Consider the following 21406-nt stretch of genomic DNA (forward strand, 5'->3'; position numbering starts at 1 on the left):
ATAAGATGATACAATTGTTAAATGATTGTGTTTTAGAGAAGATCAATGGGGAAATTAAACAGTAGGCATTCCTTTCACTTATTTTTCACCCCCCCCCCTTCTTGATGCATCAAAAAGGACTAACTTAGTTTTATTGTAAACCAGACTGAAAAAGCGTTCGAAATGAAGGAACTGTTGTTAAGATTCCGTGTGGTAAGGGGCCATGGTGAGAGTTTTGAAAAGAAATAATAACTGCTTTAGAGAGATGAACATACAGCTAGAAAGGTACAGAGGTTAAGGTTATGATGGTGCTGCATCTATGAGTGACAAATACTCAGTCAAGAATTAACATTCAAGAATTAAAGCACAGGTCCAAAATGCTGAGTTTACACTTCGTTTCATTTAAATTTAGTTTTTAATGATTCTGTTGTGAATATAGTGGAACTGAAAAAAATTTATGAGAAAATATGACATATTTATGTTTTCTTTAGTACTTCTGTGTTTCAATGACAACAAAAAAATGGAACTGTTGCAACTGACACCTAGAGTTCGTCCAGATTTGATTCATTTTTATCAATCAAACTGAGTTTCATACAAATTTTGCAGTGCCCACCCAGTATCATCTTAAAGAGTAAGAAGCAAGCAGAGAGGGAGGGAAGAAGTTTCTAATTTGATAAAAAAATATGGAAACTATTGATTTTTTCCCTGTCTCTTGTATTTCAAAGCAAGGTTTTGGAAAATCTTAACCTAGTTTCCAAACTACTGAGTCCCATAATGCTAACATAGAGAATGTGTCTCACCTACTTCAAACTTCAAGAAACAATCTACTCACCATGAGAAACAGTTTTGAAGTTGTAATGGAAAAAGCAAAAGTACTAGCAGAAGTTTGGAGCATTGATCAAAGTTGATCTGAAAATGTACCCATAAAGTGAAGAAACTTTTTGACAAGCTTTCTGCAGATCATAAAATTGTGAATACACTAACATTTTTTCCAGAACTCAGTTTTCAATGCTTCTGATTACTTTACCTTTTTAGTTAGAAAATGAAGATATTCAAAAAATGGCAGAGAAGGTGGTTAGAAAGTATGAATCATATTTAACCATAAATCTTTCAATGAATTTATTAGCCTAAAAACTCTTATGTGGAAAGAATTTTGAAAGAAAGGGAACATGTAGTCAATTAAAGATGCATGAAGCATATCGAGCTGCAAAAATCTGGCCATTCTCAAACATCCACCTCTTTGAATGGTGAAGGATCACTGAATGCCACTTCATATGACCTGACAGCCTTCCCTTCCCTGGCTACACTGTTGGAGGACCAGGCTTGCTGTCATGGGAAGAAACACTCTCTCCGCTACCCCGTCTATATTAGGACAGATGGGAACACATTCACCATCACAAAGCCAATGTTTTCTTTCTTTTTTTATCAGAGCTTCTTCTGCCACCCAATCTGCAGCATTTTGTGCTTTTGATTGTCTTGGCCATGTCCTAGTGTCTATTACCCCTCACCAGTCCCTGAATATGGTCCAGGAAGTGATTTGTCATGGGGACCTCATCCTGCAAACTGATGAGGAACTCCAGGCTAATCTGGAGTGACATGGCATTTATTTTGTTCGACGTGTGCAGAAGGGTCACAAAGACAACCACACTGATACCACCGCTTTCATTCTGGCTTTTGGGGGGTTACACTCTCAAAGAAGGTCAAGGTTATGTGCTACAGATGCAACGTGAAACTGTACATCCCACCACCCATGAGGTGCTTTCTGTGCTTGTGTTTTGGACATACGCCTTTCTGCTGTGTGACAGACCCTCTATGTGATGACTGTGGACATGCGCTCCATGAGGGAAGCCCTTTGCATTGCCCCTTGTGTGCATCAGTTGTCATGATCACCGTGCACTAACCCATTGGCCCTTGCAGAGCACCTTGTGACACACTTTACAAAGCATCAGCATCCTCTTCCTATCTCGCTACTTCTGTCCAGCAGAAATGCTGAATTAAATAGACCCCTCTTTGTTTAATCCCCACCACGCTGAACCCTATAATGAATTCTTCACTGAATGGGATTTCTTGCAGGCTCATACATCTTCACATGACACGGCCCCAGGCCTGGATACCATCTACAGCCAGATGATCCAACACTTGGACGTTACTCAGAGGCAGCATCTACTAAGGGTCTTCAACTGCATTTGGCTCATGGGTGCTTACCCATCACAGTGGCAAGGCAGTATAGTTATTCCCATCCTTAAACTCAGGAAGAGCCCAATGCCTCTCGATAGCTACTGCCCAATTAGCCTGACGAACGTACTTTGTAAACTGCTTGAGAGGATGGTTAGCTTCCGATTATGTTGGCTACTGAAATCTCAGGGCCTTTTGTACCCATATCAGCATGGATTCCCGGAAGGCGATGTCCAACTGACCATTTACTGAGATTGGAAACAGCAATCCGACAGACCGCTAGCACCTTGTTGTGGTCTTCTTTGACCTACATAAGGCATAAGACAAGGCTTGGCGCCATAGCTTTTTAGTTACCCTTCATGACTGGGCTTTTGCAGCGCCCTTCTCATTTTTATCCCTCAGGCTCTTCCAGGTTTGAGTTAGCACTCTACTCAGCACTCTCCGATTCAGGAGAATGGTATCGCACAGGGTTCTGTGTTAAGTGTCACACACTTCCTCAAAGCCATCAAGGGGTTTGTAACCTCTGTTGAGCTTGTGGTTACCCCAGCGTTGTATGTCAATTGACTTTAGCATTTGGTGCAGCTCCTATTTGGTAGCATCTGCAGAGTGCTGGCTCCACGGCGCCGCCTGACAGGCCTCCGTCTGGGCAATCTCCCATGGCTTCCACATTTCTCCCTCCAAAACATGGGTTATGCATTTTTGTTGTCTAACCACAGTACACTCCGATCCAGAACTTTATTTAGGCGACCAGCCCTTCGATGTTGTAGCACTGTCCCATTTCTTGCACCTTATTTATGATAAAAAGCTGATATGACTGCCCCATATTTGCCACCTGAAGATTACATGCATGCGGAAGCTTAATGCTCTCCGTCTCCTGGACCACAAATCTTGGGGTGCAGACCATGCTATTCTTCTCCGTCTATACCATATTCTGGTCTTGTTCAGACTATATTATGGTAGTCAGGTTTTTGGGTCAGTGGCTCCTTCCACTCTGAAAATACTTGACCCTGATGTCTCCTCACAGAAGCAGGGATTGCCTCTCTACAAATACGACAGAGCCAACTCCTGGATTCTTACGCAATCACCATTCGCCAATTCCCTGACCATCCGGTGTACACTTTCCTCTTTTCAAACAAGGGATGTCTCCCTCCTGATAACTGCCGATGGGTCAGATTGCCGGTTGGGATGCATCTCACTTACCTCTGGTGGGATCTCCATCTCCACTCACTGGAATGCGCCCTGTGTATTTCCTCCCCACCCCCCTTCCTACTCTTCCCCTTGGATGGTGCCTAGACTATGATTTAAGACCGATCTATTCCAAGGTCCTAAGGTCTCTGTCACTCCTAAGGTTTTCCATTGTCTTGTACATTCCATTCTTGCAGAGTTCCAAGGTGCCACCATCTTCTACACTGATGATTCTAAGATGATAGATAAGGCGCGGTATGCTTTCACATCTCCTCCTTGCTTAGAACACCATTTATTGCTGGGATCATGTAGTATATTCACAGCAGAGCTGCTAGCCATCCATGGGGCCCTCCATTTTGTTTCTCAGGCCTCCTTCCTCAGTGTTTTAATGTGTACCAACTCAATGAGCGGTCTGCAGGCTATCAACCGATGCTACTCTCATCACCCTTTGGTCTCTGCCATCCATGACTTTCTCTCTGCTGCCCATGACCATGCTGCCATGCAGTTGTCTTCCTCTAGGTCCCAAGTCATGTGCATCCCAGGGAACGAACTGGCTGATCGTTTGGCTAGAGAAGCAGACACTTACCCCTCCCCCTCCCCCCTTTCCCTTTCATGATTCCAGCTGCAGATATGTGGATCTACGTCAGATATCTCTTTGCCCCAAACGTGAAATGACATCTGGTGTGCTACTGCTCTCAGTAATAAACTCCGCAGAATTAAGGAGTCTACTGCAGTTTGGCGATCTTTCTTCAGCTCCTCTCGGAAGGAGTGAACTATCATAAGATCTCTACACATTGGTCATACCAGGCTCATTCATTGTTTCCTCTTGTGTAATGAACAGCCAGACTGACTGTATCCCCTATGTTGGTGGAATGTGCCTTTCCTTTGGCTCTTTGTACTAGGTATAGTCTTCCAGATTCCTTAAATTTAATATTGGCAGACGATTCATGGATGGTTGAACTGGTCCTCAGTTGCCTTTGTGAAAGTGATTTGTATTTTCAGATATAAGGTTTTGCTTTACTCCTGGAGCAGGGGCTGGGTGGTTGTGGTTGGGGCCTCTCTTCATGTTTTATCAGTCTGGGACCCATGACCAGTCCCTCTCACGAAGGCTGCTCTTTTATCCCTTTGTTTTCCAAGTTTTCAGATTTGGGCTATCCTTTTATACCTTCTCCTGAACGTGTTTTAACTTTTATAGTTTGACTCCTCTGACTGGGGCCGCCCACTTTTAGCAGAGCCCTTCTCTTCCTTGGGTAACTTTGGAATCATGGGACTGATGACCTAGCTGTTTAGTCCCATAAGCTCTCTCAGTTAATCAGTCAATCAGTTTCCCTTGTGAAGTCGTCCAAGTGTTGTCTCCGGACCATGTTGTAATGAAGAACAGCACCACATTACAGTATAACTGCTTCCTGAGTGACACACACTCTCTTTTCCTATTCCTTCAACTGCCTTATGTTGCTGATGAACATGACTGGGAGACCTCACCCTAGGATTGGCAAATTTTTAAAACTATCAATATATGTTATATCAATATTTATAAAAGAAATTTATATTATCAAGACAAAAATATTGATATTTCGGCCAATATTTTCAGTATTAACAGAAATAAAAAAAAAATTGAAGGCACAGAAAAGATTAACAAACATTAAAAAATTGACAAATACTGTATTAACTAATAAAGACACACACAATGTACTATAAAATCACTTATTAAAAATATAGAAACTAATTAATGAAACTAATAATCATCACCTATTGACATTAACAGAGCTCTCTGTTTAATATGTTTCCCTGCAGACATAGTTGTTCTGGAGACTCAAAATCAACTTGAAGACAAACCAGACATTGATGTTAATTTTTGAGCACAATCACAGACACACATGTAACAAAGTGTGGGCTGGTCGCACAATGCACTGACACTGTGTTCAATTCAATTACATAAAGTATGTCACACCACGAAAACCAGCAAATAGTAGCAGAGTACCGAAGCATCTAAGACGTAGCTGGTAGGAGGGCATCAGGGTGCCTCATTCTTTGATGAGTATTCTAGGTACTGTTTGAATGGCTTCACCATATTGTCAATAGATGGCATGTTACACATCATATGCCACACTGAGTTCCACCATTCTTGGGAATATTGTTTAGCCAGACATTCCTGACAATGACGAGGCAGCAGAAGTGAAATGGATGATGAGAGAGAAGTCTTGAATTCTTGGGAGTGAAACACTTTTTTATACATGTTCTGAACATGAAATATTGTACTTACCATAAACATTTCAGAAAACGGAGTCTGTTTTCCATTAAACACCAGTGCTGTAGAGTGTGTTATTTTTGTGTTGAGTGTACGTTACTTTTACAGTGTGTGTATCTTTTCTTGATCCAGGCAATCAGGGGTTCAAAGAAGCACACATTCTGCCTCATAGTTGGGAGGAGGAAGTGATAATTTCCACCATTCTCATTCAGTGCTGTCACAAAATGTGTGTGTTTTGCAATGGTAGAAATGACGAAAGTAAAAAGCTTTCATGAATACGCAGTATAGATACATTCATGTTCAAATCTGGTGCTCAATTGTAGGACTGAATATGAAAATAAATTAAGCGCATTGTAAGACATTTATTGTCAGATTGGAAAGATTGGTAGTAGTTGGAATGGGCAAGAAATCTGCTGATGATAACTATAGTGCCTGTGAATTAAGAAAGGTCAGAAAATTAAAATATCGCTTCCAATATTCAGTATCAATTAATCTGTAATTTAAATCACATCAATATATATCCATATTTTTTGCCCATCCCTACCTCAGTTGCACTTCCATTCATTTCCACTAAATAGTTAATATATTATGTTATTTTATCTATCTTCCCTAAGTTTTACAGAACAGTGTACTTGCATACTTGAAGATAATGTGTATAAAAGAGTTTTTCTCTCACTTCTGTTTAATTTTTAAGGTGAATCCATGGTACATCGGGAAGGTGTATGGAAAAATCATTTCAGATTTAAAATTTTTGTCTGTTTTGTTTGCTCATTGCCCAACTTTTCATTTAGAGTATTGTTAAAGGCAACATTCATCAGGGTGATTCTGTGATATGTTGCTGTACGTGTCTTTATTTATTCAAAAAACAAAGATGATGTGACTTACCAAATGAAAGTGCTGGCAGGTCGACAGACACACAAACAAACACAAACATACACACAAAATTCAAGCTTTCGCAACAAACTGTTGCCTCATCAGGAAAGAGGGAAGGAGAGGGAAAGACGAAAGGATGTGGGTTTTAAGGGAGAGGGTAAGGAGTCATTCCAATCCCGGGAGCGGAAAGACTTACCTTAGGGGGAAAAAAGGACGGGTATACACTCGCGCGCGCACACACACACATATCCATCCACACATATACAGACACAAGCAGACATATTTAAAGACAAAGAGTTTGGGCAGAGATGTCAGTCGAGGCAGAAGTGCAGAGGCAAAGATGTTGAATGACAGGTGAGGTATGAGTGGCGGCAACTTGAAATTAGCGGAGATTGAGGCCTGGTGGATAACGGGAAGAGGGGATATATTGAAGAGCAAGTTCCCATCTCGGGAGTTCGGATAGGTTGGTGTTAGTGGGAAGTATCCAGATAACCCGGATGGTGTAACACTGTGCCAAGATGTGCTGGCCGTGCACCAAGGCATGTTTAGCCACAGGGTGATCCTCATTACCAACAAACACTGTCTGCCTGTGTCCATCCATGCGAATGGACAGTTTGTTGCTGGTCATTCCCAGATAGAATGCGTCACAGTGTAGGCAGGTCAGTTGGTAGATCACGTGGGTGCTTTCACACGTGGCTCTGCCTTTGATCGGGTACACCTTCCGGGTTACAGGACTGGAGTAGGTTGTGGTGGGAGGGTGCATGGGACAGGTTTTACACTGGGGGCGGTTACAAGGATAGGAGCCAGAGGGCAGGGAAGGTGGTTTGGGGATTTCATAGGGATGAACTAAGAGGTTACGAAGGTTAGGTGGACGGCGGAAAGACACTCTTGGTGGAGTGGGGAGTACCTCCATTACGACAGCTGCCACCCATTCCACATCGAACGGTCCCTTCCCTACAGCCTAGGTCTTCGTGGCAAACGAATCTGCTCCAGTCCAGAATCCCTGAAGCATTACACCAACAACCTGACAACAGCTTTCGCATCCCGCAACTACCCTCCCAACCTGGTACAGAAGCAAATAACCAGAGCCACTTCCTCATCCTCTCAAACCCAGAACCTCCCACAGAAGAACCACAAAAGTGCCCCACTTGTGACAGGATACTTTCCGGGACTGGATCAGATTCTGAATGTGGCTCTCCAGCAGGGATACGACTTCCTCAAATCCTGCCCTGAAATGAGATCCATTCTTCATGAAATCCTCCCCACTCCACCAAGAGTGTCTTTCCGCCGTCCACCTAACCTTCGTAACCTCTTAGTTCATCCACTAACACCAACCTATCCGAACTCCGGAGATGGGAACTTGCTCTTCAATATATCCTCTCTTCCCGTTATCCACCAGGCCTCAATCTCCGCTAATTTCAAGTTGCCGCCACTCATACCTCACCTGTCATTCAACAACATCTTTGCCTCTGCACTTCTGCCTCAACTGACATCTCTGCTCAAACTCTTTGTCTTTAAATATGTCTGCTTGTGTCTGTATATGTGAGGATGGATATGTGTGTGTGTGTGTGTGCGCGAGTGTATACCCGTCCTTTTTTCCCCCTAAGGTAAGTCTTTCCGCTCCCGGGATTGGAATGACTCCTTACCCTCTCCCTTAAAACCCACATCCTTTCGTCTTTCCCTCTCCTTCCCTCTTTCCTGATGAGGCAACAGTTTGTTGCGAAAGCTTGAATTTTGTGTGTATGTTTGTGTTTGTTTGTGTGTCTGTCGACCTGCCAGCACTTTCATTTGGTAAGTCACATAATCTTTGTTTTTAGATATATTTTTCCTACGTGGAATGTTTCCCTCTATTATAACCATATCTTTATTTATTCATTCATTCATTCTTTCACACAGTGTTTTCTGTAAATCCTGTAATAAGGGAGAGCCTTTACGCTGCCATGGGGCCACTGGCAGCCACAGTGAATCCTCGTGCCTCACACTTGACACAGTGGCCTGGCCTGAGAGTGAAACATCCATCACTATGTACATGGTATTCTAAGGGATGTGAAACATATATATTGTTGAGTCCCTGTCCCTCCATTTTCATGTGACAGGTTCAATATCTTATCCTACATGTTTATTAGATAACAGGATTAAGTGGGAGGGAGGACAATTGCACTATTACTGAGAGGGTTTGCTTTTAAATTTTATTTGCTGTCTTTGACAGGCCAGCTTGCAAGTAGTTGCTGTATAGTGGGCTGACTATGGTTCCCCTTCCCATGTTTTTCTGATGTGACATTAGAAGTAACAGAAGTCACAGACTTGTTGCAGGCATCCCAGGAAAATACATCTCTCTCTGCTGCAACTTCCACCAGATTAATCAATGATAATCAGTAAAAGTTAACATCTAACAGTCGCAATAATAAAGCACTATACCTCACTGTCACATTGTAATTCAGTCAACAGATGAGATGGAAAGATACCTCTCTCATGTGACAACTGGAAGGTGAGGGGTACAGTAGAATACATACATCTGCAATGTCACACCACAAGCAGATATTGTAATGAAGGCAGCCTGTAATAGTAGCTGAGAGGTTGTAACTTTAGATTGAACCTTCTACTCTGCAGTGGGGTGTGAACTGTTTTGAATCTTCCTGGCAAATTAAAACTCTGTGCTGGACTTGGACTCAGAACCTTGCCATTTGTGGACAGTGTTCTTACCAACAGTTTTAATCTCCCACGAAGTTTCATTGTATTTATACTTACACCATGTCAATGTCTCTCTCTCTCTCTCTCTCTCTCTCTCTCTCTCTCTCTCTCTCTCTCACACACACACACACACACACACACACACACACACACACACACACACACACACACCTGACAGATTCTTTTGAAACTAGAAAGTTCTCAACTTTTAAGTTTTCAAGCACAGGAATAGAAATCAGCATAAAATGAAATCTTAATAGACAGAACTGGTGCTAGAACTAACTGTACTTAGAAATAAGTATAGCACTTCATGCACATTTTGCTAGTCGCTCTCTGTATGAATAGAACTAAATGGTATGGTAATTGAAACAGTTTCTTTAATGCATGTAATTATATATTTATAAGTTCAGTATTTTGTGATAGTGGTGAAATAATTATAGAACTCAGAAATTGAGACTTGTGAAGTAAATATCATCTTGGAATTTGGTGATGTTATTTATCATGATTTATTTATGAAGAAGGTTTTATCTTTTTAATTCATGTTCTGTAATTGCTAAATGAGACTCTTGATTCAGTATCATGTAAGAAGTAAATGTTGTAAGCTTCACAAGTATTGAGTGTTGATACGGAAGGTGTCCAAAATAAACAATGTGTAACTTGCAAACTTTTTTTATATAAATGTATGGCCTACGATGTTGCAAATAGACTACAAAAGTTGTTCCGCTAAATGCCACAACCTCGGTAGATTTCAATATGAGATGCTCTGGTGGCACGACAAATATTCAAACAACATTCTATCTCATCCATGAAGCCTGGAGCATTTTTGGTATTACTGAAGCCATAGCATCCCATATTGTGGTCTTTCAGGTGTAAGAGATTGTTGATCTTAACCTGGTGTACAATGTTTTTCACATAATCCCATAAGAAAAAATCTAATGGGGTAACGTCTGGAGACGTAGAAGGCTAAGCATTTGGACCACCTCTGTCAGTTCACCTCCCAGGCATTTCTCTGTTCAGAAATTCCCTGATGATGGGGCTGAAATGTGGTGGAGCTCCATCCTGCTGGAAGATAATTTTATGTGGTAGTTATGGGAGACCATACCATTTGAGCATATCCAGGTACAAAATTCCAGTCACTGTCCATTCTAAGAGGAAGAGTTGTCACTATGATCACCATGTTATACATTGAGCCAGTGCGCAGGTTGACTTTTGATGTCCCTCTCCATTTCACATGAGACGTGTGGATTTTCATTACTTAATATTCTACTGTTTTGTATGTTCACATCTTCATGTCACTTCATCAGTTTGCAAGTTATTAAAGTTTTTATTTTGGTTTCTTTCAACTGGACACCCTGTATTTTGCACATAAGCTCTATATTATCTTATGCTTGCATATAGTTCTGAATATGATTTGGAGACAAAACTATTTCCCAGTTTGACACAGCTGGACAAGGTTTGGATACTAGAAATACTGTGCGTCAGTATAGCATGTACAGGGTGACTGAAATTATTATCACCATTATTATTGTTATTATTATTATTATTATTATTATTTTCGATTATTCCATTTTGAGAGAGTGATTGAACTTGAGTAGTCATGATATCTTCTTCATTCTTCGTTCTTCCCAAATTCTCTTCATATGTTCACTGTGTTCCCTCTTGCGTTCTTCCGACCATCTTTTTCTGGTTCTGTTGTCCATATGTTCTTGCTTAAGTGTGTGTTTCTATATGATGTTTCTAAACTGTTGTCTATTGTTTATGTTGTCTTGTGTGATCCTCAGTTCTTTAATGTCTTCTTCTGCTTCAGTGATCCACTTGTCTTGTTTTTGCTCTTGTTTACTATCTCAAAGATTTGTCTTGTGAGCCTGCTTTTATTCATCCTGCTGATATGTCCATAAAATTTCATCCTTCTCTTTCTAATGTTTCTGTTATTGTTTCTATGTCTTTGTAAATCTCTCTAGTTGGTCTCTTTATCCAAATTCATTCCCGAAACACTCGTCCGTATATTTTCCTCAGAATTTTTCTTTCCTGCTTTTCAATCTCTCTGATCTTAGTATAACCATGAATCACCGTAGTTTCTGCAGCATAAAGTGCTTCTGGTAGGACTACTATGTTGTAATGTCTTAGTTTTGCATTGACAGCTTATATTCTTTTTGTAATCTAGAGATTCTATCTTGATTGGCTATTGAGTTCAGTCCTGATAGTTGGATTATCTCTCCCAGATATCTGAAGTGGGCACCTTGTGCTACTTTCCCATATTGAGTAGTAATGGGGAGATTATCTACAGGTTTGTTTTCCATATACTATGTTTTCTCATAGATTTGTAGCCCAGTTTTCTGTGAGATTTTGTGTAGTTTTTCCAATGCAAGTTTGGCTTGCTCTCTATTGTTCGTTAGAATGGCAAGATCGTCTGCGAAAGCCAGACACTTCACCCTAATTCTCTGCTCTTTTTTAATCCCAAACTGAATTCCTTTTATTTCCTTTTCCCATGTCCTCACAATTTTTTTCCAGAACCATGTTAAACAGAAAGGGGGACATTCCATCTCCCTGGCGAACACCAGTGTGGATATAAAATGCTTCTGATGTTTTTCCCATGAATTTAACTTTGGAGGTTGTATCTGCTAATGCCTGTTGAATAATTGACCTTGTTTTCCTGTCAACCCTGAGCACCTCTAAGGTGTGAAATAATGTTTGTCCATCTATTGAATTGTAAGCCTTTTTAAAATTGACAAAAGTTACCACAGTATTTCTACATCTTCTCATTTGCAAAATTGTTTTTAAGTTCCCTTTGCGAAACCCTGCCAGATAGTCCTCTATTAACTGGTCTGCTTGTTCCTCTAGTCTGTTCAACAGGGCCCTTGAAATAATTTTGTTTATTACAGGGAGCAGTGAAATTCCCCTGTAATTATTTGGATCGGTTTTTGCACCTTTTTGTGGAGGGGGCGAATTAATGCACATTTCCACTCTGCAGGCATTTGTTCAGTTTCCCAAATATTTGATATAATTCTGTGGGTTGCTTGTGTGAGATTATTGTCATTTAATTTCCATACTTCTGCTATGATTCCGTCTTTTCCTGGAGACTTGTTGTTCTTCAAAGAATTGATTATTTCCTTTACCTCTTTAAGTGATGGTGGATTTGAATTGGGATTGGATGTGGGTTTTTCGAAATCTAGTTGTTCTGTCGGAGGCTCGCAGTTGAGAAGTGAGTGAAAATATTTAGCTAAAATTTGACAGTTATTTTTAGGGTTGGTTTCCAGTGATCCATCAGACCGGCGAAAGCACAGATTAGGTGGTTGATACCCTGTTAGGTTTTCTTTGAAAATTTTGTAAAAATTTCTGGTGTTGTTCTTGATAAATTCTTGTTCAATTTCTTTAAGCCGGCTTTTATCATATCTACATTTTTCTCTTTGTATTGCCTTGGATGAACTCTTCTGTATTCTCAAAAATTCCTGCCATTTTTCTGTAGTTTTGTTGCTACTGAAAGTTTTCCAAGCTTGTATTCTTCCTTCTATTGCTTCATCACATGCACTGTTCCACCATCTGTTTTTTCTCTTTCTTGGGGGTTTGCCACATTTCATAGTGTTTTTCAGTACTTCTGCAAGTTCATTCCAGTTCGTTGTGTTTGATTGCCCAATTTCCTGTAGAATTTCCCTCTTGTTAAGTTTAAGGTATTCTGGATCAATTCTAACTGTTTTGTTCATTGGTGGTTTCTTTCTGTTAGGTTGAAATCTAATCTTTATTTGCAGCAGGTGGTGGTCTGACTCAAAAAATCCCTTTCTTGTTCATACGTTGAGTATTTCTTTGGTATTCTTATTAGATATGGCAACATGGTCTATCTGAAATTCACCATAAGTTGAATTTGGTGATTTCCATGTTGTAAGTTTGTTTACGGGTTTAAGGAATTGGGTAGACATGATTTTAAGATCAAAATTTTCGCAGAAGTTTTATCAGTCTCTCGCCATTTTTATTTGTTCTCTTGTGAGTTGTATGAATTCCTGTTATTTTCCTGAATTTTTTCTCTGTACCAAGTTGTCCATTGAAACCTCCTAACATAATTTTCATGTGATGAGTAGGGATTTTATTTGAGGTTTCCTCCAGTAGTTCCCAGAAGTTATCTATTGCCTTTGGATTTTCTCTATTGTAATCATTTGTGGGGGCATATGCATTTATCAGTGTGTATGTCTTGTTTCCAGATTTTACTGAGATTGTCGAGATTCTTTGTGATGTTGAATGGAAGTTTATTATGGAGTCTATAATTGATTTGTGCACAACAAAAGCTGTGCCAAATTGTTTGGGTCCCTTGCTCAGCTGGACTGCAGGTTTTCCTTTGTAGATTCTGAAGTTTCCTGAATCAAAATGATTTTCGTCAGTAAATCGTGTTTCTTGAATCGCAAGGATTTTTATGTGGAATTTTTCCATAGTATTTGTGAGTTGTTTGAGTTTACCTATTTTGGAGAGTGTGTTTGTGTTGAGAGCTCCTATGAAGTTTTTCTGTTTTGGTCTTAGAGATTTTGAGAAGCTCCGATTCTTCTGCGCATGACGTACCTGGTCCCCCAGAATCCGATGACCAGGAAGATTCAGTCTAGAGACTGATACCTGGAGTAGTGGATTTCTTTCCTTTTGTTCCATCATGCTTATTCAAGTCGAAACTTGTTTTGTGGTGATCTTCTATGAAGGTCACATGTCTACAATTTGATTGTTGAGATCAAGAAGAGCATCGAGCAGCTGCACCAACTAGGTGAACAGATGCTGGCCGCTACCCACTGGATTCCAGAACAGACACTAGTGGTTTTGGGCTTGTTGTTGTTATTATTATTATTATTCTACACTCCTGGAAATGGAAAAAAGAACACATTGACACCGGTGTGTCATACCCACCATACTTGCTCCGGACACTGCGAGAGGGCTGTACAAGCAATGATCACACGCACGGCACAGCGGACACACCAGGAACCGCGGTGTTGGCCGTCGAATGGCGCTAGCTGCGCAGCATTTGTGCACCGCCGCCGTCAGTGTCAGCCAGTTTGCCGTGGCATACGGAGCTCCATCGCAGTCTTTAACACTGGTAGCATGCCGCGACAGCGTGGACGTGAACCGTATGTGCAGTTGACGGACTTTGAGCGAGGGCGTATAGTGGGCATGCGGGAGGCCGGGTGGCCGTACCGCCGAATTGCTCAACACGTGGGGCGTGAGGTCTCCACAGTACATCGATGTTGTCGCCAGTGGTCGGCGGAAGGTGCACGTGCCCGTCGACCTGGGACCGGACCGCAGCGACGCACGGATGCACGCCAAGACCGTAGGATCCTACGCAGTGCCATAGGGGACCGCAACGCCACTTCCCAGCAAATTAGGGACACTGTTGCTCCTGGGGTATCGGCGAGGACCATTCGCAACCGTCTCCATGAAGCTGGGCTACGGTCCCGCACACCGTTAGGCCGTCTTCCGCTCACGCCCCAACATCGTGCAGCCCGCCTCCAGTGGTGTCGCGACAGGCGTGAATGGAGGGACGAATGGAGACGTATCGTCTTCAGCGATGAGAGTCGCTTCTGTCTTGGTGCCAATGATGGTCGTATGCGTGTTTGGCGCCGTGCAGGTGAGCGCCACAATCAGGACTGCATACGACCGAGGCACACAGGGCCAACATCCGGCATCATTGTGTGGGGAGCGATCTCCTACACTGGCCGTACACCACTGGTGATCGTCGAGGGGACACTGAATAGTGCACGGTACATCCAAACCGTCATCGAACCCATCGTTCTACCATTCCTAGACCGGCAAGGGAACTTGCTGTTCCAACAGGACAATGCACGTCCGCATGTATCCTGTGCCACCCAACGTGCTCTAGAAGGTGTAAGTCAACTACCCTGGCCAGCAAGATCTCCGGATCTGTCCCCCATTGAGCATGCTTGGGACTGGATGAAGCGTCGTCTCACGCGGTCTGCACGTCCAGCACGAACACTGGTCCAACTGAGGCGCCAGGTGGAAATGGCATGGCAAGCCGTTCCACAGGACTACATCCAGCATCTCTACGATCGTCTCCATGGGAGAATAGCAGCCTGCATTGCTGCGAAAGGTGGATATACACTGTACTAGTGCCGACATTGTGCATGCTCTGTTGCCTGTGTCTATGTGCCTGTGGTTCTGTCAGTGTGATCATGTGATGTATCTGACCCCAGGAATGTGTCAATAAAGTTTCCCCTTCCTGGGACAATGAATTCACGGTGTTCTTATTTCAATTTCCAGGAGTGTATAAGTGGTGTATTATGAAACACTCTTGCATACTGTGTATTGTTTTCATTCATGAAATGGAAATGTATAAATGGGTAAACTTTTTGAATGCCTATAATTAATATAGTTTCATAAACTATTTTTTACATATTTCAAAAAATTATAAGGTATTACATGTGATTTTTCTTTGTTTTTCAGGGAGATTTAAAATCTGAGACTATTAAAAACTTAGATGAATACGTGAAAAAAGATGAAAGGCTGCCCATGTTCCTCACAAGGATACGAGAGAGTGGAGCAAAAGTGTTCCTTCTCACTAACAGTGACTACTGTTTTACAGACAAGATAATGAAACATCTGTTTGATTTCCCTCATGGAGCAAGAGTAAGTAGTGAGAAAGTGACTTGTAGTCTCAGAGTTTGAAATACACCATTGCATTCTATACACAGAATTTGATATCTTGCCGTGAATTTAAAGTGGTGAATATTCTCACAAGAATTTGTGATTGCATATAGCTTTTTTGCATTTTATTTGTATTTATTTATCTACTTCATGTTCTGGAGGTCCAGGTAGCATGTGAATTGCATAACTTACATAAATACAATAAAAGATACAATGTAAATAAATATCAAGTTAAGAACATATACTGAGTTAACAGAAAGTTATGTTATACTTAGGAAGACCAGTAATATGTACAGGAAGCAAAGTTAAGCTAAGTATTACAATAAATAACTAAATATGTAAATACCAGTCACTAAATTTTTGAATGTCTATGCTAGTGCTCAAAATTAAGTATTTGTAAAACAGTTGTAAGTATAGTAGTAGTATTCATTTTCTTTCAAAACTTCATCAACTGTATAAGAAGATCTCTCTATCAGCGACTCTTTCAGAGTTCGAATTTTGCCAGTTGTTCATGAAGGCATTTGATATGCAGTTGGCGTGCGTTAAGCAGGTTAATACTGTAGTAATGAACTCCTTTCTGAACTAGTTTTAGTCTTTTCAATTCAGTACGCATACTGTTTTCAATCTTTGTCCCCCCTTTGCCCACAAGACAGATGGGTCTCTTTAATTGTGTCATGTGAGTGATTTGCCCCTACTTTGTAACCTTCCAAATCTAGTCATCTTTCCTCCCTGAGGTTGCAACTAACAGCACCAAAAGCATGGAACAGTTTTCTCAGTTTTAAAATGTGTCAGCAGCACTGGAATTTTGCCTCCCGTAAGGTTTCGACTGTGTGACTGTATTAGCCAAGATTATTTAATTTATTTATTTTGAGTTGATAGAGACAAAGGATCTGATTTTTGGAGTTAAAATTATCTTTTTCTGGAGTCTTTGTGGTTCATGACTAAGACTTTTGAACAATTTGTACTTCTTTTTAGCTCTCTACATCAACATTTCCCCCCCCCCCCCCTCGCTTTTTTATTCATTCTCCTTATTGAGCCAATTTATAATTTATGTATTAACAAAAGGCAAGCAAATTGTAGAAAGTTAATCTGTAAACTGTATCAACAATAAATTATCACTATATCACTTAGCACTATTCATGCTAATGCCAGCTAAATTTAGCAAAGTAAATTATAAAGAAAGTTCTGCTACTTTAAAAAGAAAAGCTGCATCATCAGTTAAAGGATAGAAATAAAAGAACAAAATGAAGTGGATATAAGCTTCAGATATTTGCCAGTGGAAAATAAGAACAAGACCCAAAATACCCAACAAACAAAACTGAAAGTAAAGGAGAGGATAAAAACATAGCAGGAATACCCGATAGCCAAAAGTAGGACTAAGGAAAAAATTGGTACAAAATTGTGCAATATTTATGGATTGAGTGGCATTAGTAAAAGATTTTGAAAGTAACTTTTAAATGTAACCACGTGAACCTTCTTTTATAAAATCATATCATTTATTTTTTGGGGAGGGACGGGTCACAGAGGACAAAAGACAGTAAGGAAGGAAATCACGAAAATGTCAGCAAGGGGAATTAAATAATGGAAAATCTGTGATAGAATAACAATAAAATGAAAAAGGATGGATTGCTACTCACCACATAGTTGCAGTCAGATACAGTGAAAAATATTGCTAAAATATTAAGCTTTCAAGCAAAGTCCTTCTCACGAAATAGAAAACACACACACACACACACACACACACACGCACAAGCACAAGCACAAGCACAACTCTCATACTCACGGCCACTATCTGTGGGTGCTGGGGCCGGACAGTAACTGTCTGACATGGGGAGGCATGGGGTTTGGAGGGGGAGGAATGACAGGTTAGGGGCGGGGGGTAGTTGCTGTGTACAGGGAAGTGGTGAGGATAGGATAGGGCTTCTAGGTCCAGTCCAGTAGGGTGTGTTTGGGGGAGGGAGGGGGGTGTTAAAAGAGAAGTAGAGATGGGGAAAAGACTGGTAGGTGCACTGGTGGGATAGCAGGCATGTGTAGTACTGGAATGAGAGCAGGGAAGGGGATGATAAGTAGATGGAAGATAGGGACTAGCGGAGGTTGAGGCCAGAGGGGTTACAGGAACAAAGGCTGTGTTGTAGGGAGAGTTCCCACCTGTGCAGTTCAGAAAAGCTGATGTTGGTGAGAAGAATCCAGATGATGCAGGCTGTGAACAGTCATGAAAGTGAAGCATATAACTGAAGCTTATTATGTTGGGCAGCATGTTCAGTGACTGCATGGTCTAGCTGTCTCTTGGCCACAGTTGGGCCATGGCCATTCATGTAGACAGATAGCTTGTTAGATGCTACGCCCACATAGACAGTGGCTGTGGCATATTTTTTAAATCACATGGCTGCTTTCACAGACAGCCCTGCCTTTGATGGGGCTGGAGGTGCCTGTGACAGGAGTGGAATAGATGGTGGTGGGAGAATTTATGGGACAGGTCTTGCATCTGTATATATTGCAGAGATATGAGCCATGAGGCAAGGAGCTGGTAGGAGGGGTGGATTAGGGATGGACAAGGATATTGTTTGCATTTGGTGAGTGGCAGAATACCACAGTGGGATGGGTGGGGAGGGTAGTGGGGAGAACATTCTCATTTCAGAGCACGATGAAAGGTAGTCAAAACCATGATGGAGAATGCAATTGCTCCAATCCTGGGGGTCGTACTGAGTGATGAGAGGAAGCACTCCTCTGTGGCTAGACAATAAGTGAATGGAGTGACAAAGCACAGGAAATTTGTTTCTGTGCAAGGTCCAGGGAATTGTTGAAGAAACATGTTGATACAGCAATTCTTTCACAGTAGCAGACAAAAAGAATGAAGATGTCAATGTTGTATTGGATGTCAGAAAATTGAATTAAATAGCAAAAAGGAAAAATGATAGACCTATTAGTATTGACGAGACATTGCAAAACATCCATGAATTTACGTGCTCTACATGTGACATGTGGATACAGGAACATAAAATAAGATCATAAATCAAGGCCATATACTGCACTTTTACATAAATTGTATGGTGCCTTTTTGGCTTAATCTATCAGTCTACATGACAAAGGAGCAGGAGCAGAACTGAGGAAGCCAGAAAAAAATTCAGAGTTTAGATAACATGAATAGGGCTGTTGTATGTTGTGGTACCAGTAATAGTATTAAAAAGAAATTGAATCTGGAGAAATGATATGAAACCAGAGATCAGACCATTCTCATAAAATAAATGTACTACACAGGAACAAATTTGTGGACAGATCCTCTTTCAAAGGTAAGGCTGGTCTCAGATGGTGCAATATTCCAGTAAAAGTCTGAAACTGAGTGTACCGAGGGATTAAATGAAATTAATTGTTAATATAAGAGAACTTATTTGCAAAGGATAGTGAATTGATAGTGTATCTTTGCTGTATGTACATTTTTCCCTTTTCTCTTATATCCTACTATAAATAAACTGGTTCATGAAGCTGGAGTATGAAAATCAATTTTGTCATTGGTGTGTCTGGGCGGCACTGCAAAAAATTATATGTTTTAAAAATTGGTGGGTAGAGTTGTGACGTTAGCCTCTTTCTTTCTTTCTTCATTGATTGTCCTTGGTGTCGACGTACTGTGTTGTGATACTGGCTGAATAATGGAGAGTGGAAGTTTAATACTGACTACTTTAAATTATGTAACTGACAGGTGCACATTCGTGTTTAAGTTCTTTACTTTCACTGTTCACAACACCCCCCAATAATACACAGTTATGTGGCCAGTGCACTATTGTTTAACATTCAACAAGTCTCCTTAATAGGTTGCAAGCAAACATCAACATACTGCTACAATAGTTTAGTGTTGAACATCTGCGAGCAGTAAAAACCTAACCACACAGTTCTTGCCGCGTAATACGGTAGGTATTGAACAGACACTGTCATTGTTATAGCACACGGCCTATTACACTTATTTCACAGTTAAGTGGATGCATTGTTGTTGATCTAACCAGTACTGGTTCCTCGTCTGAATATTGGACATGGACTTACTGTCTCGGGACCAAAAATCGGGCCCATATATATCATCACAATAATAGGCACAGAAACTACACATTGTTCAATGTTTAATTGACAGAAATTACATTTAAAGCACACCTCATTCAACTAACTGAAAACATGGAAAAATCTTTGTTTTTAACAGTTTCTTCTACTGCAAGCCGAATTGTTAGTTTAAATGATGAGATTAACGTATGTAGTTATACAAACAATACTTTTGACAGAACTGCTAATTAATTTAGAATTAATAAACTGTTAGCTTTGCTAACATGTTTTCGAATATAGCCAAATAAATACTTAAAGAACACCAGTGTTTCATCTTCAAAATGTTTATAATTAGTGCAGAATTTATGTTTGTTTATAAGTCAACAATAGAATTTGAGTTACAAAACAATTACTGATTTCACCCTATAGCAAAAGATACTAACTAGGAATAGTAAAAATAAATTAGAAAATCAATTACATACATAAAAGACGCACAAAATTAGATCTGGTTTTATATTCTTTAAAACTGAGGGCCAACCATTCTCTTTTATGGAAGTTCAAACTATGCTCATGTATGTTAATGATAATTAGTCAAAAATAAAAAATGAATTTATGGAGGCAGATTGTGAAATAAGAGAGGAAGTAAAAACTATCTCAGCTTGCTTCGTCACAGAGTCTTGTTATTCTGATTCTGTCTCGTGTTCAAAGAAAAAGAATCTGTAGATGCATTTTTGTCTAAAAGGTGTCTATATTCTGTGCATTGCAGCGTATTACATATATTACATTTGATCAGTTAGCATTAGTGAGCTATAACGTACCATCATGCTTGTATTCATTAAGATGTTTGTTTTCCTTATTTAGCCAGACGAACCCCACAGAGACTGGAAGACCTATTTTGACACCATAGTGGTAGATGCCCGAAAACCTTTATTTTTTGGAGAAGGCACAATTCTTCGACAGGTGGACACTGTCACTGGAGCCCTGAAGATAGGCTCCCATGTGGGGCCTCTGCAGCAGGGACAAGTTTATTCTGGAGGTATAGTATCACCACCACATGAAAATACTTTCAGTAAATACTTTTGGGGTATTCTACTTCTTTTTCGCAGGACATGCTTATGTAGGTAGCCGTTTTACTGATGGATTTAAAATATATGCAGAATAAATAAAATGTATGATGTTTCACTCCTAGTCTAGTGCTTAAGGAAATCATTTTGAATTTTGATTTATTTAAGATGCATTGAATATCCAAAACTAGGTAGTCATGCATCCTTGAACATGACGTCATATTTAAAAACAGAATCTTTTCTTTATTTTTGTGATTGAGTATGACAGTCCTTTACATATCCTGCTTTTTGAAAAAAATTAAATAAAAATCCTCTAGAAAGGCATCGATGTTGACAATATGTGTAATCTAGAGCACAAGGCTCTTGACAATATTGGATAACAATGCTGGTTCTGTTTACACCACAGAAGTGGATTGTTTGGCCTTGTGAAGATAGTCTTTCTCCAAATAGGATTCATTTCTACAAAGGTGGAAGACATTTTTGTCACTGAAATGTAATACCAAAACACTTCATAATAAAACTAAAATATTGATGGTGA

At 40.5% G+C, this 21406-nt stretch overlaps 1 protein-coding gene across 3 annotated transcripts in view; it reads left to right on the forward strand.

The window, feature by feature from the left end:
- The window catches only part of LOC124742400 (cytosolic purine 5'-nucleotidase), a 458666-nt gene that overhangs the window by 393055 nt on the left and 44205 nt on the right, over window positions 1–21406 (forward strand). For all 3 annotated transcript variants that reach the window (XM_047248892.1, XM_047248829.1, XM_047248933.1), the window contains exons 7-8: window positions 15578–15760; window positions 20666–20840. In XM_047248892.1, the coding sequence (XP_047104848.1) occupies window positions 15578–15760; window positions 20666–20840 (358 nt within the window). The remainder of the gene's footprint in view (window positions 1–15577; window positions 15761–20665; window positions 20841–21406) is intronic.

Source organism: Schistocerca piceifrons, chromosome 1, assembly GCF_021461385.2.
Source record: "Schistocerca piceifrons isolate TAMUIC-IGC-003096 chromosome 1, iqSchPice1.1, whole genome shotgun sequence".
NCBI lineage: Eukaryota > Metazoa > Arthropoda > Insecta > Orthoptera > Acrididae > Schistocerca > Schistocerca piceifrons.